This window comes from Urocampus carinirostris, chromosome 9 (assembly GCF_059441175.1).
Source record: "Urocampus carinirostris isolate Australia breed hairy pipefish chromosome 9, RoL_Ucar_1.0, whole genome shotgun sequence".
Classification (NCBI taxonomy): domain Eukaryota; kingdom Metazoa; phylum Chordata; class Actinopteri; order Syngnathiformes; family Syngnathidae; genus Urocampus; species Urocampus carinirostris.
The window spans coordinates 38320436-38340260 of NC_142357.1; the positions used below are offsets into that span (position 1 = coordinate 38320436).

General features: G+C 39.9%; 1 protein-coding gene across 2 annotated transcripts; it reads right to left on the reverse strand.

Annotated features, from left to right (window-relative positions):
* Window positions 1–8344: 8344 nt before the first annotated feature.
* Window positions 8345–17682, reverse strand: LOC148360232 (insulin-like growth factor 1 receptor). 2 transcript variants are annotated; one of them, XM_088343768.1, is made up of 2 exons: window positions 17488–17682; window positions 8345–10493 (listed from the first exon to the last, which is right to left on the reverse strand). In XM_088343768.1, exon 2 carries the CDS (start codon window positions 10147–10149, stop codon window positions 9241–9243), a length of 909 nt encoding a protein of 302 aa, XP_088199894.1. In that variant the 5' UTR covers window positions 10150–10493; window positions 17488–17682; the 3' UTR covers window positions 8345–9240. The 2 variants fall into 2 exon arrangements, with proteins under 2 accessions (XP_088199894.1, XP_088199893.1); XM_088343767.1 differs by lacking the exon at window positions 17488–17682 and adding an exon at window positions 10575–11433.
* Between the last annotated feature and the right edge of the window lie 2143 nt (window positions 17683–19825).

Consider the following 19825-nt stretch of genomic DNA (forward strand, 5'->3'; position numbering starts at 1 on the left):
GATCTGCTATTGGTTTGCGTCAGTGCATCGTAAAAATGCTGATACGCTATTGGCTGAACTTCCTTCCACGATGACTCTATCGTCATTCAGTTCAGAATTTTGTCATCAAGTAATTGCTATACACTTCTGTTGTGTTAACTGTATATATTCGCTATGGCTCCCGTAGCTTGCAGTGATGCTAAAGGGAAAAGCAAATCCATCATAATCATCAACCTTAATATGAAGAAAGCTAATGAATTGTTAACATTGCTAAGGATTATGGCTTTAACCAATTGGCAAACGTGACTATTATTATAAAAAAGACAGCAAATATCCATCCATCCATCCATTATCTGCACCACTTATCGTCAGTAGGGTTGCGGAATGCTGGAGCCCATCCCAGCTATCTTTGGGCAGTGGGCAAGGGACACCCTGAACTGGTTGCCAGCCAATCACAGGGCCCACAGGGACGGACAATTCTCTGGCTCATTCATACCTAGGGACAATTTGAACCGGCCAATTAACCTGATTTGCATGTTTTTGGAATGTGGGAGGAAACCGGAGTGCCCGGAGAAAACCCACGCAAGAACTCCGCACATGAGGATTCGATCCCATGACCTCAGAACTGTGTCGCAGACGCTTAAACCACTCATCTGCCGTGCCTTCCAGTTGCCAAATAAAGCAAGGAAATCTTCTAGTGGTATAAATCCTCGCAGGTGAAAGGTTTCAAACCAGTTTGCCATCTCCTCCAGTTTGCATCCACCCACTATTTCCACTCGACCAGCTCAAGTCACATAATATTAAACGTAAAGAACATTTCATTTCTCCTTTACATGTACAGTATATTTAATAATGTCATTTAATAATATGCAAGTACGCATAAGGATGATTTTTTTCTTCTTTATTCGTGAAATAGAATCTGTTAAAATTAGAAAAATATACATTTAAAAAACTGGCAGACATTTAAAAAACGATGTCAATTTCATTGACTTTTTTTTGTAGCCCAGCTTTGTCTCCCAAAATTCCTTTGAATAGTCACAAATATTAGATGATATAACATGGAGAAAAGTGGATGATAATACGGATTACATTTTGCCTCATGCTATCCTGAAAATGCCAACATGTTGTTTTGTATCAAGTACCGTAAGAACTACACACAAGAGAAGTGCACCTTGTGGCGACTGACTTTATTGCGTCCTTGCCCATGACATTGTTTAAGAGCCAGACCATTTTTAATAGAAAATGAAGTAAATATTGATACACGGCTGACGTTTTCATGGCAATGACGGCAGATGCTCCAGGCATAGATTGCTACATTCTGTCATGCCTGGCTGCCGCAACATAATTTATTAGAGATGCAAGATAATTATTAATATGTATCGAACCAATAGCAGCAAAATCTAACGTCACAGTTATTGCCTAGATACAAAAGCACTCTGATAATTAATCACTTGACGCCATGCTCTACTATCCAATCAACCGACTGTACTTGTTAGAAATATTCTGAGCATTTTTGTTCCAAATTAGGAATCTTTTATATTCTGTAGATGTAGTGGCACAACTTGGTCGTGTCTCCTCTCTACCTCGTAATAATCTATACTAGGCACCGGAGAGCTTGGACATTATGGATTGTATAAAAAATAAAAGCATTTATTTTCCTTTTTAGAATAGAATTTTCTCAGGAAGTAGCAGCAAAACTTGCTCGTGTCTCCTCTCTACCTCTTTGTAATGTGAGTGAGGTACCTCTCTTCTCTCTTAGCCATAACAGGCCTTATAATGAATTACTTTTCCCTACTTGAAGTGTAGTGTACATATTTTTTTTAAATATTAAATTGTCGCTACCATAATTTAGACCTACAGACATAATTAGCCAAATGTTACATTTGCCTGATGTATTTTCTCCTCTGTATGTTTGTTTAACATGTACATCTAAGATGCAACTTAATCATTCTTTCTTGGCCAATGCATGTGTGTCATTCATATTGGGTCACTTGTATATTGTTTGAAAGTGATGGATTTTCACATCATGAACATCGTCATTTTTCATTAAAAATATATACTGTAAGGTTCAAACGATGTCCAGATGAAATAAGAGACTTTTGAGTTACAATAAAACTCTTTATTAGAGAAAAGTGTCATGATTTGCCAATTGCCCTCACCTGCACTCACTCGTTCAGCCCCAGCTGCCACTCGTTTCCTAATTAGTTCTCCTCCTATTTAAGCACGTCATTCTCATTTAATCCTTGTCAGTCCTTCAGCTAACCTCTGTAAATGCAAGGCAAGCATTTTTGACTCTGGCTCCCGTTCTGTTCCTGTATCCTGCTCATCTGTCGCTGGCTTCCTGATCGTCTCCGGTTACCTGACTTGTTCCGATCTCCGAATCCACTCCGTTCTCCCGTCCCGCTGCCCGACTTGCTTCCGATCTCCGACCAAGCTCCGTTCTCCCATCCCGGCTGCCCGACTTGCTTCCGATCTCTGACCACCCTCCATTCTCCTGTCCCTTCTGCTCGACTTGCTTCCGATCCCCGACCAGGCTCCGTTCTACCATCTCGGCTGCAGAGGGCTTCCTGCTCCTTCTGCACAGAGAGCACCGGATCGCTGTTGTTTTATTTCTCTCGCCCTAACTTTTTCAATCCATCAATAAAGCATTGTGTGAAATGTTACGCATTTGGGTTCACTGCTTGTTCTGGTCATGACAGAAAAGCAACCACATTAAAACCAGGCAAAATTGCGTTCTTGAATTGCTATGAAATAATCCCACGGACTGAAGCGTGAGCCTCTTTCTTATACCTTGATTGGAGGATAGAATAAAACACGTACACGTAAGCGCATTCTGATTGGTTTAGGCAGGAATCACATATTTAAATGCTGTATATGAAGTTGGTCGCTAGATGGGCAGTATAACAAATTATACATCACAGCAGTTTATTGTTTGCACATACCTGTATATAGGAGTCTCGGGAAAATCACCAGTGGCCTCCAAGTTGTAGAGACAAAGTTCCTTTGGCTTGGGAAGCTTATGCTCCTATCTTTGGGTTGTATGGGTTAGCTGAAAGGAGTTTTGTGCACCTGTTTGATAACAGATGGGGAGCTCACCAGTATTCTCCAGACTGTAGAGACAAAATTCCTTTGGCCTGGGAATCCCACGCTCCTGACCCTGGAGGTGCCCGCTCCGGATAACAACTCGAAAACGCAACTGCACAATTATTGAGTAAATGTAAAAGTATAGAATATAGTATAAAAGGCACATTCAGACAATAATTTCCCTTAACTATACATTTTTGTTGTGTATTTCTAACGAAACAAACCAATTTTGAAAGTTAATCGAAAAGAAAAAAATTAGAATGATTCTGTCACGGTCGCCTTGGTGACCAGTCTGCCCCGCCCTCTGGGCAACAGCTGAAAGCAGTTCCACTAATTGTGGATCTGCTATTTAAGGCTGCATTGTGGGCTCTGCGGTTGCTGGTTCATTACTCATTATTCACCATCCCGGTCTGTTATGCCTTGTCCTGTTTTAGTCTGTTATGCCTTGTCCTGTTTTAGTCTGTTATGCCTTGTCCTGTTGAGTTCGTGCCGGAGGAACTCTGTATTGTTCTGTTTTGCCCCGGAGTATTGGGCGACTTTTATTTTATTAAATAAAACTTATGGATCGTCAACGCATTTGAGTTCTTCCTTCATGCCTCCTGCCTCCGTTTTGGTCCGGTCACCTTCCACGCCACCACGCCTCGTGACAGATTCGAAACAGTACAGCCACTTTTTTCCAATATGGTTATTTTTGACTCCTTTTAGAGTGCACATCATTGCGTGATGGTAAGCTTTATTTGGTTAACTTTTTCCAGTCAGTGAATTGAAGCTTTTGGGATTTGTTTATGTTTGTAATATGGAACAAAATCAATACATTTGTACTAAACTGCGTTCAGCATTTTAATTCCAAAATTTCTATCAAATATTACCTTCATCTCACTTCTTTTTCACATAGTAAGAAGTGACCTTTCCTTGACTAAAATCCCATCAATATTTAAACGTGCCCATCTCCAAAACATTTCCAAGACTTGGCCACGATCATTCAAACCCTTCGTAGTAATTACGAGGAAATAAAAGTGTCTCCTTTTTTTTCTTTCCTTTTTTTTATCATGTCCTTGTTTTATTGCTACTGTTTCCTCTCCTAAAGCAATAAATTACCGAGTTGTATCTATATTTCATCGGTGGGCATTTAAAAGCGAGCAAGGGAGGAGCATAATTTAGGGTTACATTTTAGGATGTCATCAAAATGAATGATTCATTTGCCTCCCACCCGCTCGGTGAAGGGAATGACCTAAATAATCCGAGGAAGACGCATAGAGCTTATTCGGCTGTTGACTAAATGTCAGATTTTAAAAATAGCATTGCAAGAAACTTTTCGGTAATGAACATTTACGATATGGATTAATCATATTTTGGAGTTTTAGAACAAAAGTTGCAAGATACAGTGGTGGGTGTATCAGCTTTTAAACTTTATCCATTGGCAATCGAGGTCTGAATTTATTTTTCCCATAAAGAATAATGGTAAACTCATGAATCCATTCTTGCCCATTTTGAAAGTCTTTTTTTCCAATAAAACGTGTATCTAAGTAGCAATTTAGTCCTAAACATATAGATGCATATAAAACTGTTAAAGTAATCCCTTTTTTATTGCGGTTAATAGGGAAGTGGAACAGGGGCGGAAAACTGGTCGGTAGCCGGGACTGGGAGAGCAAGACGTGGTCGGGGTCGGAAACGAGTCGCAAGCCAGAACGGGAGAGTAGTAGTAGGGAACACAAAGGGTTCGTAAGCCGGGATGGGAGATCAAACGTGGTCAGGATCCAAAAAAGTCGTAGCCGGAGACATACAAGAGAGCAGAGGTGGTCAACATCAAAATGGGTCATAGCCGGAGACAGACGGGAGCATAAACGAGACAGGTGGGAGTCAGGGTCCAAAAAGGCTTGCCGAGTATACACGGAGATTCGCAGACGGACTGACAACAGGGGATTTACAGGACTGGGTTCGAATAGTGACAGGAAGCCAATGAGAACCCGTGGAGGTTGGCGCCAAATGAGCGGGCACAGGTGAATCACATCGGTAATCATGACACCTCCCCTCCCCCATTTTAAATATGCCGTCAGGGATAATGGGTTTGAGCAACACCGGTGCTGTTTGTTTTAGGTGTAAAGAACATTTTTAAAAAAGCTGCCAGGCATGACACATTGGCTTTTGGCCCCCGCACTCAGTAATAGTGAACTGGGGACAATGGATCACGGCCAAAACAGTGCAGTTCATTTTGAGTGGGCCACAATAGCCTGCTTCAGCGACCAGACGCGGGAAAAAAGCACATCGCCGGCGCCTGGATTGCGGCCACAACCGTGCGTTTATATTAAGGCAAACCGGATCAGCACTCGCCATGCCATAAGTGACTCCTGTTGGTCGGTGCTCACAGCAACAGGGATTGGAGGTAACGGATCGCAGCTGCAGGAGTACAGTTATTTTTTTATTTGGGCCACTGAAGAGTGCCATTGTTACCAGCCTAAAATGAACTGAACTCCCCAGTTGACTCTTTCTGCGTCGTTTCTGAGAAAATGTATCTCTTTTTTTTTTACATCTTATTAGCTTAAAATGAAATACAGTAACAGCAAAAAAAAAGAGCCGCTAGACCCAACAAACTAATGCCCTGGCGGTCCCAACTTGTAACAATAGGCAATTGGGGATAATGGACTAAGTGCAGTTCACTTTTTGGCAGGCAAAACAGCGGCCAAGCCTGACAAAAATGTGCTTGCCATTGCCTGAAATGAACTACACTGTGTTGGCCGCTATCCATTATCCTCAGTTGATTATTACTGAGAGTGGGGCAAGCAGAGCACATGTTAAAAATGGTGGCGACTGGATTTCTGCACATTGTTTTGTCCCCATTAACCGCCATAAAAGAGGGATTACTCTTTCAGTTTTCTATGTATCTCCAGGTTTAGGACAAAATTGCTAACTAGATACATGTTTTTTTCTTCGGCATTCGAAGAACAGGAGAAAAATTGGATAGGCCAACACTATTTTTTTTCTTTTGAGCGCATCATGTTTTTCACAATAAAAGCTCTGAAGAAAACATTTCAATGTTCTCAAACATCTTTAATTTCAATACAAAATAAGATGGAAAACAATAATGTTTTCTTGTTTTTCCACGCCGGACTTCTGTCTTACATCTTCTGCCCAGCGATCGCTGAATCACTGGGATTTGTATTCACGCGCATGAGTGCCCCATTTCCGTAAAATAAAGCTTGTGTGAAAACATTACGCATCTGGGTCCTCTTCCTGTTCTGGTACTGACAAATAAACTAAGAATTATTTTTATTGCATTGTAGCAAATCATGTTAATTTCATGTCTGTTTTTTCATGTTGTAGCCCAAATTTGTCCCAAAACTTTCCCAGAATCGTCACAAAATATATAAAATACTGAAATTATAGAGCAAACAGAAAAGTAGAAGAGAATATAATACACTCCGCTGTCCTGTCGCAGTCATTTCTCGCTTGTTTTATTTGTTTTTCTCCACGAGTCACCTTTCTTGCAGATAATTGTGAATTGATATTAAACGTGTCCATCAAGTAGTTTCTACGTTTGAATATTATTTCCCTGTCGACGTCAAACTATTCCTTCGCTCGTCAAATATTCCAGATTGGAACCCACAAAAATAAAGTTATTTTCGATAGCTCTTCTAACATGAATATAAATGGTCTGCATTTATATACGTTATAAACAGGAACAGGAGGGGAACCCAAATGCGTGACGTTTCTCACACAAGGGAAATGGGGCAGTCATACACGTTAACACAAAACGCCAGTGATTCGGCAATCGCTGGGCGAAAGACGAAAATCTGGCGTGGAACAACAGAAAGCAAGAGACCAACGAGATCGATACCAGTTACACGATCTGATACCGGACAGATGATGTCCATACCGGACAGAACGGGATAGAAAAGGTTGATAACAGATACAAAGAGATATCAGACAGGACGAGAATGACGGGCACGATACCAGACACTGGAGACCGAAATCAGAACAGGACAAAACAGACGGAATCGATACCGGACAGGATACACAAACGGTATCCCGGACAGAGTCAAAGCCCACGTCTTGCGGGTGCAAAGGTTCGTTGAGGGACTGACAAAGGGTGAGTGAGAGTACTGAGCTTAAATAGAAGGGAAGCCAATTGGGTGCCATGGCAACCGTGACAATATAGCCCTTTTCAAGTCACTGGAGACCTCCCAAAGCGCTTCACAGTGTGCTTCACACTTGCCCATTCACGCACACGCTCACAACCTGATAGCGGCGTCAGCCGTGCAAGGCAACTACCTGCTATTGGGGGTATTAGGGATTCAGTGCCTTGCCCAAGGACGCTTCGACATATAACACGGAGGAGCCAGGAATTGAACTTGAGCTACTGCTGCCCATATTTTATCAGGTTTACGTATTTGGGACAGTTACTAAAAATATATGCATGTACTTTTTTGTTTTTCTGCTCGTGGCAAAAAGAAGATGGGTGAAAACAATAGAAATGCGGGAGTTGCATGAATATTTAATGCAGTCATTACCAGCGTTCTACATCTGATAACAAACACGCTGGTACGCCCACGTTCTGTCCTTAACTTAACTTAAGGCGCTGTCACGCTGGAGTCGTTATCAGGGAACTTAAACTATTGCTGCAAATGAGCTCTGTGCAACCACAAATACTCTAGCGAAGCTCAACCATATTGACATCACTTTAGCATTTTATGTCGAGGGCCACATCATTTCTGATGATATGGTGGAGGAACCAGGCCAGTAGAAAATGTGATGGATTTCATTTGTTATTTTTTTTCTATTCTTCTTGATGCAGAATCTCGAATTAGACACCACATATATTTGCTGATGTTCTTTCTTAATCATTCTGAGTTAGTTTATTTGTCATGATTACTGATGTAACTCAGCTATTTCCGCTCTTTTGGCGCCAACTGCCGCGGGTTCTGATTGGCTCCCGATCAGTATTTGAACCCAGTCCTGTCTGTCCCCTTTTGTCAGTACGTCTGCGAACCTCAGTGAACACTAGGCAAGCCTTTTTCGACCCTGACTCCCACCTGTCCTGTTTTTTGCTCTGTCCGTCTTCGACCCGTTTTGATCCTGTCTACGTCTGCTCTCCCGTCCCAGCTTCCGACCCTTTTTTTGTCCCTGACTACTGTCAGGTTTAACCCAACAGATGTACAAAACCTATATACAAAAAGACACAAAGAATCGTGAGTATAACTTACTTGCAAGGAGAAATATCCATAGTCTACCCTACGGCAGTCTGCTGGATACTCTGAAATATTCTTATGCTCCTTGTCTATTTATTGTGTTCGGAAGGCCCTAATTTACATAAGGTCACCTCTGCTAAGGGAAGGGGAGTAATCAAAACAAACAGTTGAGACCTGTTTATACGATAACATGTTATCCATAGCAAACAAAAACTAGGTGGGCCTGCGGTCAGAGAGGTCCCTTATCTCGCCGCAGATAAGCTTTCATCCTGTTTCCTCCTTCTTTAAACACAAACAAGAAAGGCACATTGTGTACAAAGAAGATAATGCAACAGTAGAATAAAATATTTACAGTTTAAATCCATCATTTCCCTCCTGTTTATTCACTTTGCACTATTTCTCTTTGTCATCCAATAACTTCTTCTCTCGATTTTCAGTTACAGAATCATGTTATAGTACTCATGTTACACTTAGAGGTTAAACTTTGTCGTCTGATTCACCGTAGTCAAAAACTTCTGAAAAAAGATCTGGAAAATGTAAGGAAGTGGCATTTGCCAGGCCAAAAAGGTCCCGGCGACGACGATCTTGAGGTCTTTGCAAAAAAAAAAATGGCGTTGTGGAGGAAGTTCTCAAAGAGCTTGAGAAAGACGCGGTCATCCTTCTCCCGGTCCTTCTCCTCTGGGGTCTTTGGGCAAACGCAGCAAGGACCCTTCTTGGCCCCGGACAATTCCGACTTGGTGGGCTTGCTGATCTCCTCCATGTCGCTAAATCCCGTGGCAGGGATCCGGATCGGGATCTTCAGCTCTTTGGAGTTGTAATTGTGCAGGTATAGCTCTCGGTCTTCTGGCTGCCGCTGCCATCTGACGAGGTAGTAAGTTAGGTTGCCGTTGGGAAAAAAAGGCGGCGACCATTTGACCAGCAGCTTCGTGGATGAATTTGCGTAGGCACGGGGTTCTTTGGGCACGGTCGGCAATGACAGACGAGTTCGAATTCAAATAATGTCACTCTTTGCACCAGGAATGTGCTTGTCCTCCACCCGCAGGGTAATGGCCTTGACAAAAATGGCATACTGGGTCCAGAGTTTGAGGTGGTGAATGGCGACTTTGGGGTCCGTATTATTATCCTTTGGAAGATCCACGTCCACCATGTGCCAGCTGTTGGAACCGCAGCCGTCCTGGCCGTCGAATTCGGTGATGTTCTGAGAAGGGGCCTCTTTGTAGTAGACCATAAAGCTGATAAGGCCTTTGTAATCCCGTGGATGGTAGCGCTCCCACATCAGGCGGATGGCATAGCTGGACGTGCTGTTGGACAAAATCCTGAGGACGTGGCTCACACAACTGGCTCTTTCGCCGTTATTGCGAAAGTCGCCTTCCTGGGGCTTTTCCGTGACGCTGGTTTTCTCCCACATGGTGTGGATCTCAGACATGCAGAGTTTGGTATTGAGGCGGAAGAAGAGGCGTCCCGCACGGATGGTTAGGTTGTGCTGAGTCCAGTCCCAGAGGTTGTGAAGGTGCTGGATGTTGATGTCCAGATTGCCGGCGATGACGGTGCAGTCCTTGAGGGACTGAGCGGCGTTCACCGAGTCGATGACGGAGGTGGAGCAGATTTTGTCGCATAGGCCGTTGCAGGCGCTGCACAGCATCCGATTACTCTCGTTGGTGCGGACCCGGAGGGGCAGTCGGGCATGCACTCGCCCTCGTGGATGACGAAGTGAACGTCGCTGGGCAGGTGAACTTGTGAGCAAAGGTCCATGGTGATGCAGCGCCAGCCCTCGAACTTGAAAGTGCCGGGCGGGCAGTCGGGCACGCAGCGGCCTTCGTGGTAATAATGCAGGCAGGCGGCGCATGCCGTGTCGCTGTTTGCGTGCGTGCAGCTGCCCAGACATTGGCGGTGGCAGCATTCGCCTTTTTCGGTGCAGGCGTGCTTGCAACGGCTGGGACACATTAATCGTTGTCCATTCGCAGCAACTCCACCAGGATGGAAAGTTCTTTTTCCTACCACACTGCAGCACGGTTGTATGCCGCAAACTTCCAGTGAGAGGTTTTGAAGTGACCCTGCAGCGCCCTCCAGAGTTGCAGGGTTGGAGCTCTCAGCAAGGAGTGTCAAATATGGCTTCACCACTGCCGGGTGCAAAAGCATCTCAGCGCCCGTGGGGTTCTTGGAGAAACCTGGGGAACGCCATCCCAGTTGTCTTCCTGAGAGTTCTTTTACTTTTTCTTCTTCTCTTTTGCACATTAAGGTTTTCTTCAAATAACAATAAAAACGTTGCTATAATTGCTACTATCAATTCGCCTACCGCTACCATTCTACCTGTTAGCATTCTACCTGCAGATATGCAATTCCTCCTAACACTTCCAGAGTTGTGGACAATCTTCACTGGTTTGAGACGACTGCAAACTATAATTGCAGCCCCCTTTGTAGCCAGACTTCCTCTGAAAGTTTTGTTGAGGAATAACAGCTCTCCAGTAGGTACCACAGTGCTATTACAATGACGCAACTAAGAACAATCAAAGCGTATGCTAAAATAGAAACATCGAAACAGTTGTTTTACTCATGCTTAATTACTTTCTTACAGTGTGTCAAATGAGCTCATGTGTTTTTCTGCAATCTTTACTGCTTTTTATCAGAACCCAATCACCTGGTTCAACTAATTGGCTTTCCTATGGAGACATAAAAAGTGTATCATCGTTATCATTACGATCCGCCAGTTGCTTCTGGTGCTGCAACATTTTTCTCATGTAATCAACCAGAGTACTTTCATCATCAGTTTCCCACATATTTTTAAATAATGGTAATTCACCAAATATTACTTCATATGGTGTTAGCACATTTGTACTGATGGTGTTAATATACAGTTTTACTAATTCTAGACATTTAGTCCATGGTCTTTTGGTTTCTTCCATACACTTCCTAAGTCTGTTTTTTTTTATAGTTCCATTCTTTTATTTCCACTAACCCTGCACTTTATGGGTGATAAGCACAGTGATCTTTTAGGTCTATATGAAATGCCTATTTTAGTTAATTTTTTTGATTTACAAAATGTGAACCATTATCACTATAGATCTTTTCTGGAATCCCATAACATGGAATTATGTCTTGGCATAATGCTTTAGCTACTGTTAGCGCATCTGGGTGTTTTGTAGGAAAAAGCTCTATCGATTTTGAGAATGAACCTATTATCATTAAACATAACTTTTTCCCTTCACTATTGTTAAGTTCTATAAAGTCCATAAAAGGTAATTAATTACAGTTCTCTATCTTTGGAAACTGTCCTCTCTTTGGTCTTAGATTACCCTGAGCATTGTGCTTTGCACATATCAAACATGTTCTACAATTTTTTTATTTTATTATTATTATTATTATTATTTTTTTTAATAGGAGTTAAAACCATAGGTTTATCAATATCTGGTTTATCAATCCTACTATCCCTCCTGTTGAGACATGTCTTCCCTTGTCTCAATATTTCTGCCCATTTGTATAGATTTTTTTGGTAGGATTGGTTTATCTTCTTGTCATTTACAGATTCCATCTTTTAGGTGTGCTCCTTTTCTTTTCCAGAGTTCTTGCTCTGGTTTAGGCGATTGTTGTTGCATTTCTTGTAGTATTTTGTTTTTTTAAGGCATTTTCTGTTAGACTTAGAACTGTTATTTCTCGTTGTGCAGCTTGTTTTGCTATTTTATCTGCAAATGCATTGCCCTTTGAAACTGGGTTTGTTTCTGGTGTGTGGGCCACACATTTACATATAGCTAACTGTTTTGGCAGCTGCACTGCTTGTAATAGTTCTGTTAGCAGTTTTGCATGTGTCACTGGTTTTCCTGTTGATGTTATCATACCTCTATTTTTCCAGTGTTGTGCAAACGTGTGAGTTGTTGCATAGGCATACTGGCTATCTGTGTATATTGTTGTTGTTGTTCTTTCATAAGTTTGCAGGCTTCTGTTAGGATCACTAATTCTGCAGCTTGAGCTGAACAATGTTGGGTTAATGCTTCTGCCTTTAATACTTTATCATGTGTTACTATAGCATAGCCTGTCCTCCTTTTTCCTGTTTCATCTTTCTTTCCTACGAAACAATACTTTCTCTGTTATTTTAGCCTTTTTTTCTTTTGTTCACGTTTTGTTTCCTTTCTTCTTTAAGTTAAATGACCATGTAAACATTATTTTTTATCCATGCAGATATATTTTTAAATTCTCATGATCTGTCTCAAGATAATTAATCTGCTATTTTTAAATTCCTATGATCCTACCTACTCAGGCTCAATCAGTTTCTCGTTATCTTCTGAAAACACTCCTTCCATAGAAATTGTTTCTTTTTAACTATAAGTCAGCATTTGTTACGTATTTATTAATCATTTGTTAATTGTAACATGCTTATACTTAAAAATTAAGCGTGGCTTATTTCACCTTCTCTTGAAAGACTTTTTATCAGTTGTCCTCCTAGGGGATCTTGTTCTTGGCGCTAAACTTATCAAAATTCCAAACCATCACACTGTCTAAACATCAAAAATCTCAAAAATGCCAAATGGAACTCAACGTCAAATCTTTTTTAATTGTCATTTCCTCTCTCTTCAATCATAATCAACTATCTTTTCTCATTGATTCAATATAAAACAACATATACTTGTCACTAATAAATTGCCTTATCAACTCGCATTGTATTATATTATATTATTATCATAATCTTCGGTTTGCAATAGTCTTTTCTCTTTGCAGCCCCTTAATATCCTTAGAGATTAAGAGCTATACAAATAAACATGACCTTATCTGAATTAATACTTAATACTGTGTGTATTTTTTTTTCCTTTTAAAAACAAAGCACATCTCATTTAGAGATTAAAACAGAAAATTTAATTTCCAATCTCACGATTTCTTTTTCTGTGTTAATAAGTCGTTATTTTCAAACTTATTTCAAAATTTTGATTATTTGAAATGACTCAGATTTCTTTACTATGCAATATTCTTTTTCTTTCCCTGGTTCTACTAATATATCATCTACATAAGTTAATAGTTCGCTCTTATTTAGAGGCTCGAAACGTACTTGAGAGTAAATTCTTGGACTTTCACAATACCCTTGAGGTAATCTGGTGTAGGTATATATTTTACCTTTAAACGTAAATGCAAACCAAAATTGATTGTCTTTATGCACTGGTACTGAGAAAAATGCGTTGCTTATATCTACCACTGTGAAATACTTGGCCTTTGGGCTCAGAGAGTTCAATAGCGTGTGTGGATCTGCCACACACTGGGACCTCTGGATCATTGCGTTATTTACCGCTATCAAATCCTGAACCATTCTCCACCCTGAAGATGGGGGTGCCTTCTTTACAGGAAATATTGGTGTGTTTACGGGTGACTCAGCGTATTCTACTAGTACTCCCGCCTTCTTTAGATCTTCTATTACTGGTTTTATTCGTTCCATTGCATCTGGTCTTAAAGGATATTGTTTTATTCTGGGCCGATGTTCTGTTTTGGGTCTTATTATTATAGGTTGTGCTCCTTTTACTAGTCCTACATCTGTGGGTCCCTGGGACCATAGTTTATTAGGAATTTGTTTTAATAGCTCCTGCTGTTCCTTAGTAAAGTAAATGTGTCATTCCTTCTTTTTTTTCTTTTTTTTCAGATGTACTCCTGAGTTTACTATTATAGTCCAGAATAATGACTTCCTGGATAGTCCAGTAGAATCGCTGAACCATGTGTTAACGCCTGTTGCTACCCAATACCGTACATTTTCTCCTCTGTAATATTATTTGTGTATAAATATTGTGGTATTTCTTTCTTCTTCTTCTTTTAAAGCAAAACAACATATTATGTCCATGCTTATTAGCATTTAATTAGATATTCATCCCCTTGCAATATTTTTTTTTATATTTGTAGCTTTTCTATAAAAGTAATGTTATAAATGGTAAATGGTCTGCATTTATACAGCGCTTTTCAAGTCAACGAAGACCTCCAAAAGCCAGACATGGGGACTTGAGACTTAGTGACTTGGACTCGAGTCGACTCGAGTCGCTGTTTTTATGACTTGTGACTTGACTTGGACTTGGCAATCTAAGACTCGGGACTTGACTTGTGACTTGACTTGCCCAAGAAAAAAATACTTGGGACTTACTTGGGACTTGAAGGTGAAGACTTGAGACTTACTTGAGACTTGCACATGTGTGACTTGGTCCCATGTCTGCCAAAAGCACTCTATAATGTGCTTCACTCTCACCCATTTGCTTTTAGTCATCTAGACTTAACACAATTCAATGTTGAAAAAGTAAAGTTATTTGTCCCAATCTATGGTATTACGGTTAGTCTCACTTAATTTTCAACCAATTATCTTTTTTGATATTTAATTAACTTTCCCCTTTATGTTTCTCTTTCTCTTTTTTTTTGTATGCTCCTTTTCTTAATATTTATTTTCTTTTCCCTTTATACCTTCTTTTACTTACTCTTATCTTTCTGTATTTGTAACTTCCCTACCTGTTCTGCCAACAATCCATTCTCAACATAACATTCCTTCCTTACACGCCCTCTCACAATAGCTTTTTAGCTCACTAGTTTAATGCGAAAATGACGTTTAATCATCTCACTTAATTTTAATTTTTTCCTTCAAACCAATTAAATCTACTATTTTTCACTTATTTAATGTGAAAATCACATATATTGATGTGCAACAAGTTATATTACTCATTTGTATTCCACTCAATACATTTTTCCTCCATATTCATTGAAAATAAATTATTTATTAACGCTTTTTCAATACTTTTTGTATAAAAATGCCTTTATCTCAAATTAATTTATTCCAATTCACTCAAATAGATTTTTTCCTAGTCTTCCCAGTCCTTATTTTACCAATTTTTTTTACTGAAAACAGGAATATCTTATCTTTTTCTGTATTATTCTGTCATTATCTTGAATTAACGCATCTAAAATAACTCAGTCATTTTTTTTCCTAAATTTCTCAGTTTTTAATTTATCGATTTTCAACTAAAAAAATTCGGACCGCAAGAAAATCTCCAGAACCATCTATGGCCCCCGGTGCCTGTGTTAAACACCCTTATGGTGAACACCTATTCCTCAAAAAATCTACTTTTTCCAACTCCTTTAATCTGTTCTATCAATTCTTCTTAAATATCACTCTTTAAACAATCTCAGCTCTTTTGAAAACGTACTTTTTTTAGCGTTTAGCTTTCTTTTTGACAAGTAAGACAGACAAACATATAACATAAGACATACACAGGGCCCAAACAATCAAACTTCTAATAAATTTAACAAAATTTGGTGATTTAGGTTTCTTATTTTCTCTTTATACAGTATGTTTTCTAAGTTTAAAACCTCTTCTTCAAATCTCTCATGGCGAGTTTTGAAAAGATATTCTTCCTCTTCCTCATTTTTATCCTTTAGCTTTATCTCTATCTCAAATTTCATTTCAGGCTTTGGTCCTGGTTCCGGGCCTAGTCATGCACTCTGATAGTCTTGTGGGGAAGAGTTGCCTCCGCAATTTATAGCAATATGCCCTTCCTTCCCACAAGACCAACAGGTTCTAGGTTTATTGTTTGCACGTGATCCAAAACCTCTGCCTCTACCTCTAGATTGTTGAAAAAACACTGTGGTTCCTTCATCTTCTTGGTAGAAAATTGTTGATGGCTTCTTCTCCCCTTTCTTACTTTTGATCACTTTCTCAGCATGGAGGGCATGATTTATGTATTCTGCAAGTGTTCCTCCATTCATGCTTATATAGTGGCGATTTACCCATCCACTAATCTCTGGTAAGGAGCCTGAGTGCAATGCATTTTTTAATTGTTGTTTATAGGGGCCCTCGTCAGCTCCATCACCAGGTTCTAACCCACTATGTGCCCTAAACACCTTTTCCATTCTTACTCTGTATTCATCAAATGGCTCATTTGGTTTTTGTTTACATCTCCCTATTTCATTGTAATTTGCTCTTTTCCTGTATTTAGTTCTGATTCTTTCTAGGAGAGGGGTCACCTGTTGTGTCAATCGTTTAGATTCGGGTGCAAGTATCACGGGAGGGTTAGCGTCATTAGTTGGAGAGTATGCTACTTTTACGTGGAACCAATCTGGCCCTAATTGTGTCATCCAAACTTGCTGTACTTCCATTCCGTTTAGATGATAAGATCGCCTTAGATTTTCTATCTGCGTTATGAATTCCTCTACATCCTCTCTCTCCTGTCTTGGCCTCCTTTCACCTTCCTCTCGCTGTCCTGCTATTTTTATCCAGACTTGTGTCTGTTCATAACCTTCTTTTCTCATCTTATTATTTTTCTGTTTGCATTTGTTTCTTATTTTTTGTTGCAGTTCTCTAATGCCTGCTGTGGACAACTTCCCATTAAAGTTATATTGTTTTATCCAGTAACATAGGGGTTTTATTGCTGAGGAATCTTCCTTTTCAATAACTTTCCAGTCTTTGCACGAAAAATCTTCTAAAAGCTTCTGTTTTGCTTTACTTTGCCCCTTTCCCATTTTTAGAACTAAATTTGGACTCAGTGGTTTTTAATACCTAGTGTATTCTAACACTGAGTTTCTCTTTCAACAGGATGGTGATAAATAACCTTTTGTGGTAAAACTCACTTCTACCTTTTTCTTGCCTACATGCATCCACAAAGGCTCACCATTTATTCCCTGTTGCTTTGGTATAAAATACAATTACCTAGTGGTAATAGTATTTTCTTTCACACTCACTTTCACTCTTTTTGAAGAACAAAGAACTTCCCTTGAGTTCTTTTTAAACAGAGAGGAACCCTTGCCCTTTTACTTAGAGGAACCCTTGCCCTCTTACTTAAAGAACTTCCCTTGAGTTCTTTTTGAAACGGAGAGGAACCCTTTCCCTCTTACTTAAGACTTCACTTATTGAAACATGAATATTTTGTTTGTTTGTTTGTACATGATTCAATTGTTTGTTTGTTTGTTTGTAAATGATTCAAATTGAATCTTTTCTTCCGGCGCTGTCACGAATGGCAGCCACTCCAGCAGCTCCCGTGTTATTTTCGATTGTTCTCGATTGTTCTCAGCTCAGGGATGCTGCTGGAAATGTGAATTTCCCTTCGGGGATGAACAAAGTATCTATCTATCTATCTATCTGTGTCTTAAGTCTTACTGGCCACGTTTCTCTTTTACCTAATAGTGCCTAGGATTGTTAGGATTTATTTTCTTAACTCTGTTTTGAATTCTTCACACTCATACCCTTTTACTTTAGTCACATGCATTCCTTTTTTAAAATAAAAGTTTTACTCACAGTTCTCTGAGTCCTTGGACTTTCCGTCAACCTTCGGATCCCAACTTGTAAGGAAAAGGACCAGTCCCGAAAAGGGTCTTAATGCTGTGGCCACAGACTTGCCTGGATCTTTACTCACACGCTGGGATCGTCAGGTATCTTGGAATCCGGCTCGAAGGACCAAATAAATGTCAGGTTTAACCCAACAGATGTACAAAACCTATATACAAAAAGACACAAAGAATCGTGAGTATAACTTACTTGCAAGGAGAAATATCCATAGTCTACCCTACGGCAGTCTGCTGGATACTCTGAAATATTCTTATGCTCCTTGTCTATTTATTGTGTTCGGAAGGCCCTAATTTACATAAGGTCACCTCTGCTAAGGGAAGGGGAGTAATCAAAACAAACAGTTGAGACCTGTTTATACGATAACATGTTATCCATAGCAAACAAAAACTAGGTGGGCCTGCGGTCAGAGAGGTCCCTTATCTCGCCGCAGATAAGCTTTCATCCTGTTTCCTCCTTCTTTAAACACAAACAAGAAAGGCACATTGTGTACAAAGAAGATAATGCAACAGTAGAATAAAATATTTACAGTTTAAATCCATCAACTACGTCTTCGCTCCTTTTCTGGCTTACGACTCGCTTCCGCCCCGACCACGTTTTTGCTCCCATGTCCCAGCTACAGACTTGCTTATGCGTCCCTGACACCGCCATCGCTCGCCACGGAAGATCCACTTCCGTTTTCGGATCACAAGCCGAGTATGTGAGCGAAAACTGGATCGTGGGCACAGCCCTTCCTCGTTCCTTTAATAAAACTTGTGGTAAACGTTACGCAAGTGGGTCCTGTTTCCGTTCTGATCCTGGCATTATTTTCTTATTTTTAAATATTTCTCTAACAAAATAAGAAAGAAAATATCCCTAAAATAAGTAATTTCATTAAAAAATGCTCATATTTTAATGTACAATTTTGAAATATGAGCTAAGTACTGCATTACAATCTTGTTTTTTGTTTACACTAAGCTTTTTTCATCAAAGTCATGGAAGTATTATTAAAGTCTGATGTTGAAAATGTGAATTCAAATTGATGACGATTAAAATGGAGGCCAATATAATTTCTCGAACCAATTGCAAACATTTGTTTCTGGTGGAGGTGTTTAACCAGGCTGCTGTTTGCTAGCAAAAAGTTGAAAGCGACTAGCAGATGATATTGTTAGCGCCGCAATACTCCCCGAGAGCACGTTTTTAATTGACTGCAATGCTCCCATAATCTTTCAATGATGTGCAGCAAAGATGCAGCTGTCTTTTGCTCATCCGTCTGTCTCGAATTTTATTCAGCCAATTGAGTTTGTTTTAGGGACTCTCTGTTGACAGATGCTTCTTTAAAATCGCTTTTGTTCGAGATTGGAGGCTGTATATTACCCGGTATTTTTTTAACACTGGAATTAAAACCTTGTTCTGTGGTTTGTAATGAGTTTAATTTTGACCATTTTTAATGAATATCCGTCATGTCGTCTGCCCCTCTGCATCCACCAGCTACTCTGCTAGACCAGCTCAAGTCACATACACCAAAGGTAGGTAAAATTGTATTTTTCCTTTATACGAGGCGTATTTTTTGATTAAAAATCGGTATGCAATTCTGTTTTGTTTTTTCTCAGCTCAAATTGAGCATTGTAAGTGACAAACCTTGTTGAATACATGTAGCTATCATTTCAAATTCCTTATTGACATTCTAAACGATGAACACAACACCAACATAAAATTTAACAATATTTGTTCAGGGATTCAGATACACTAAAGAGTTGTTTCCCTTGTTTGTTTATTTTATTTGTATCTTTCAGGATGACTTTCTGTTCACTCTACGTTGAATCACTGGTGATAAAGTGATAAGGGTTCAGCGCTCGCACCGCTATGTCAGCAATATTTTTCAAATGATCAATCGTTGCCCAATTACAGCTATATACTGTACTACTGTCAAACCCCATAAATAAACCTTTCATTTGTTTGTAAACATTGTGACGTAGCTGGTGGGCGGGGCTTAGCTTGGAGGCAAAATCTAAGGCGAGACAATAGGTCAACAAGCATACGCGCTAAAAGTTTAGCTATGTATCAGCAGAATGGATGGCTTTGACGTTCCATTTTAATAACCTACGTCATGTTTTGCGTTGGTCAGGGGACTGAAAAAAGAAAGCTGTCATCATTCTGTGTGTGTGTCGTAGAAAAAAAAGTTAATGATCCTCAAATGAAATTTTACAGGATCCAAGCGGACACTCCTGATTAACAAAACAAAGATAGTTATAGTTAAAAGTTGAAAGTGAAAAAATTGGACCGAGGCACTCAGCAAATATACTTGGGT

What these genes read in the sequence shown, in the direction of transcription:
- LOC148360232 (XM_088343768.1), bottom strand. Translation starts at nt 10,149, where the DNA reads ATGCTGCCACCGCCAATGTCTGGGCAGCTGCACGCACGCAAACAGCGA.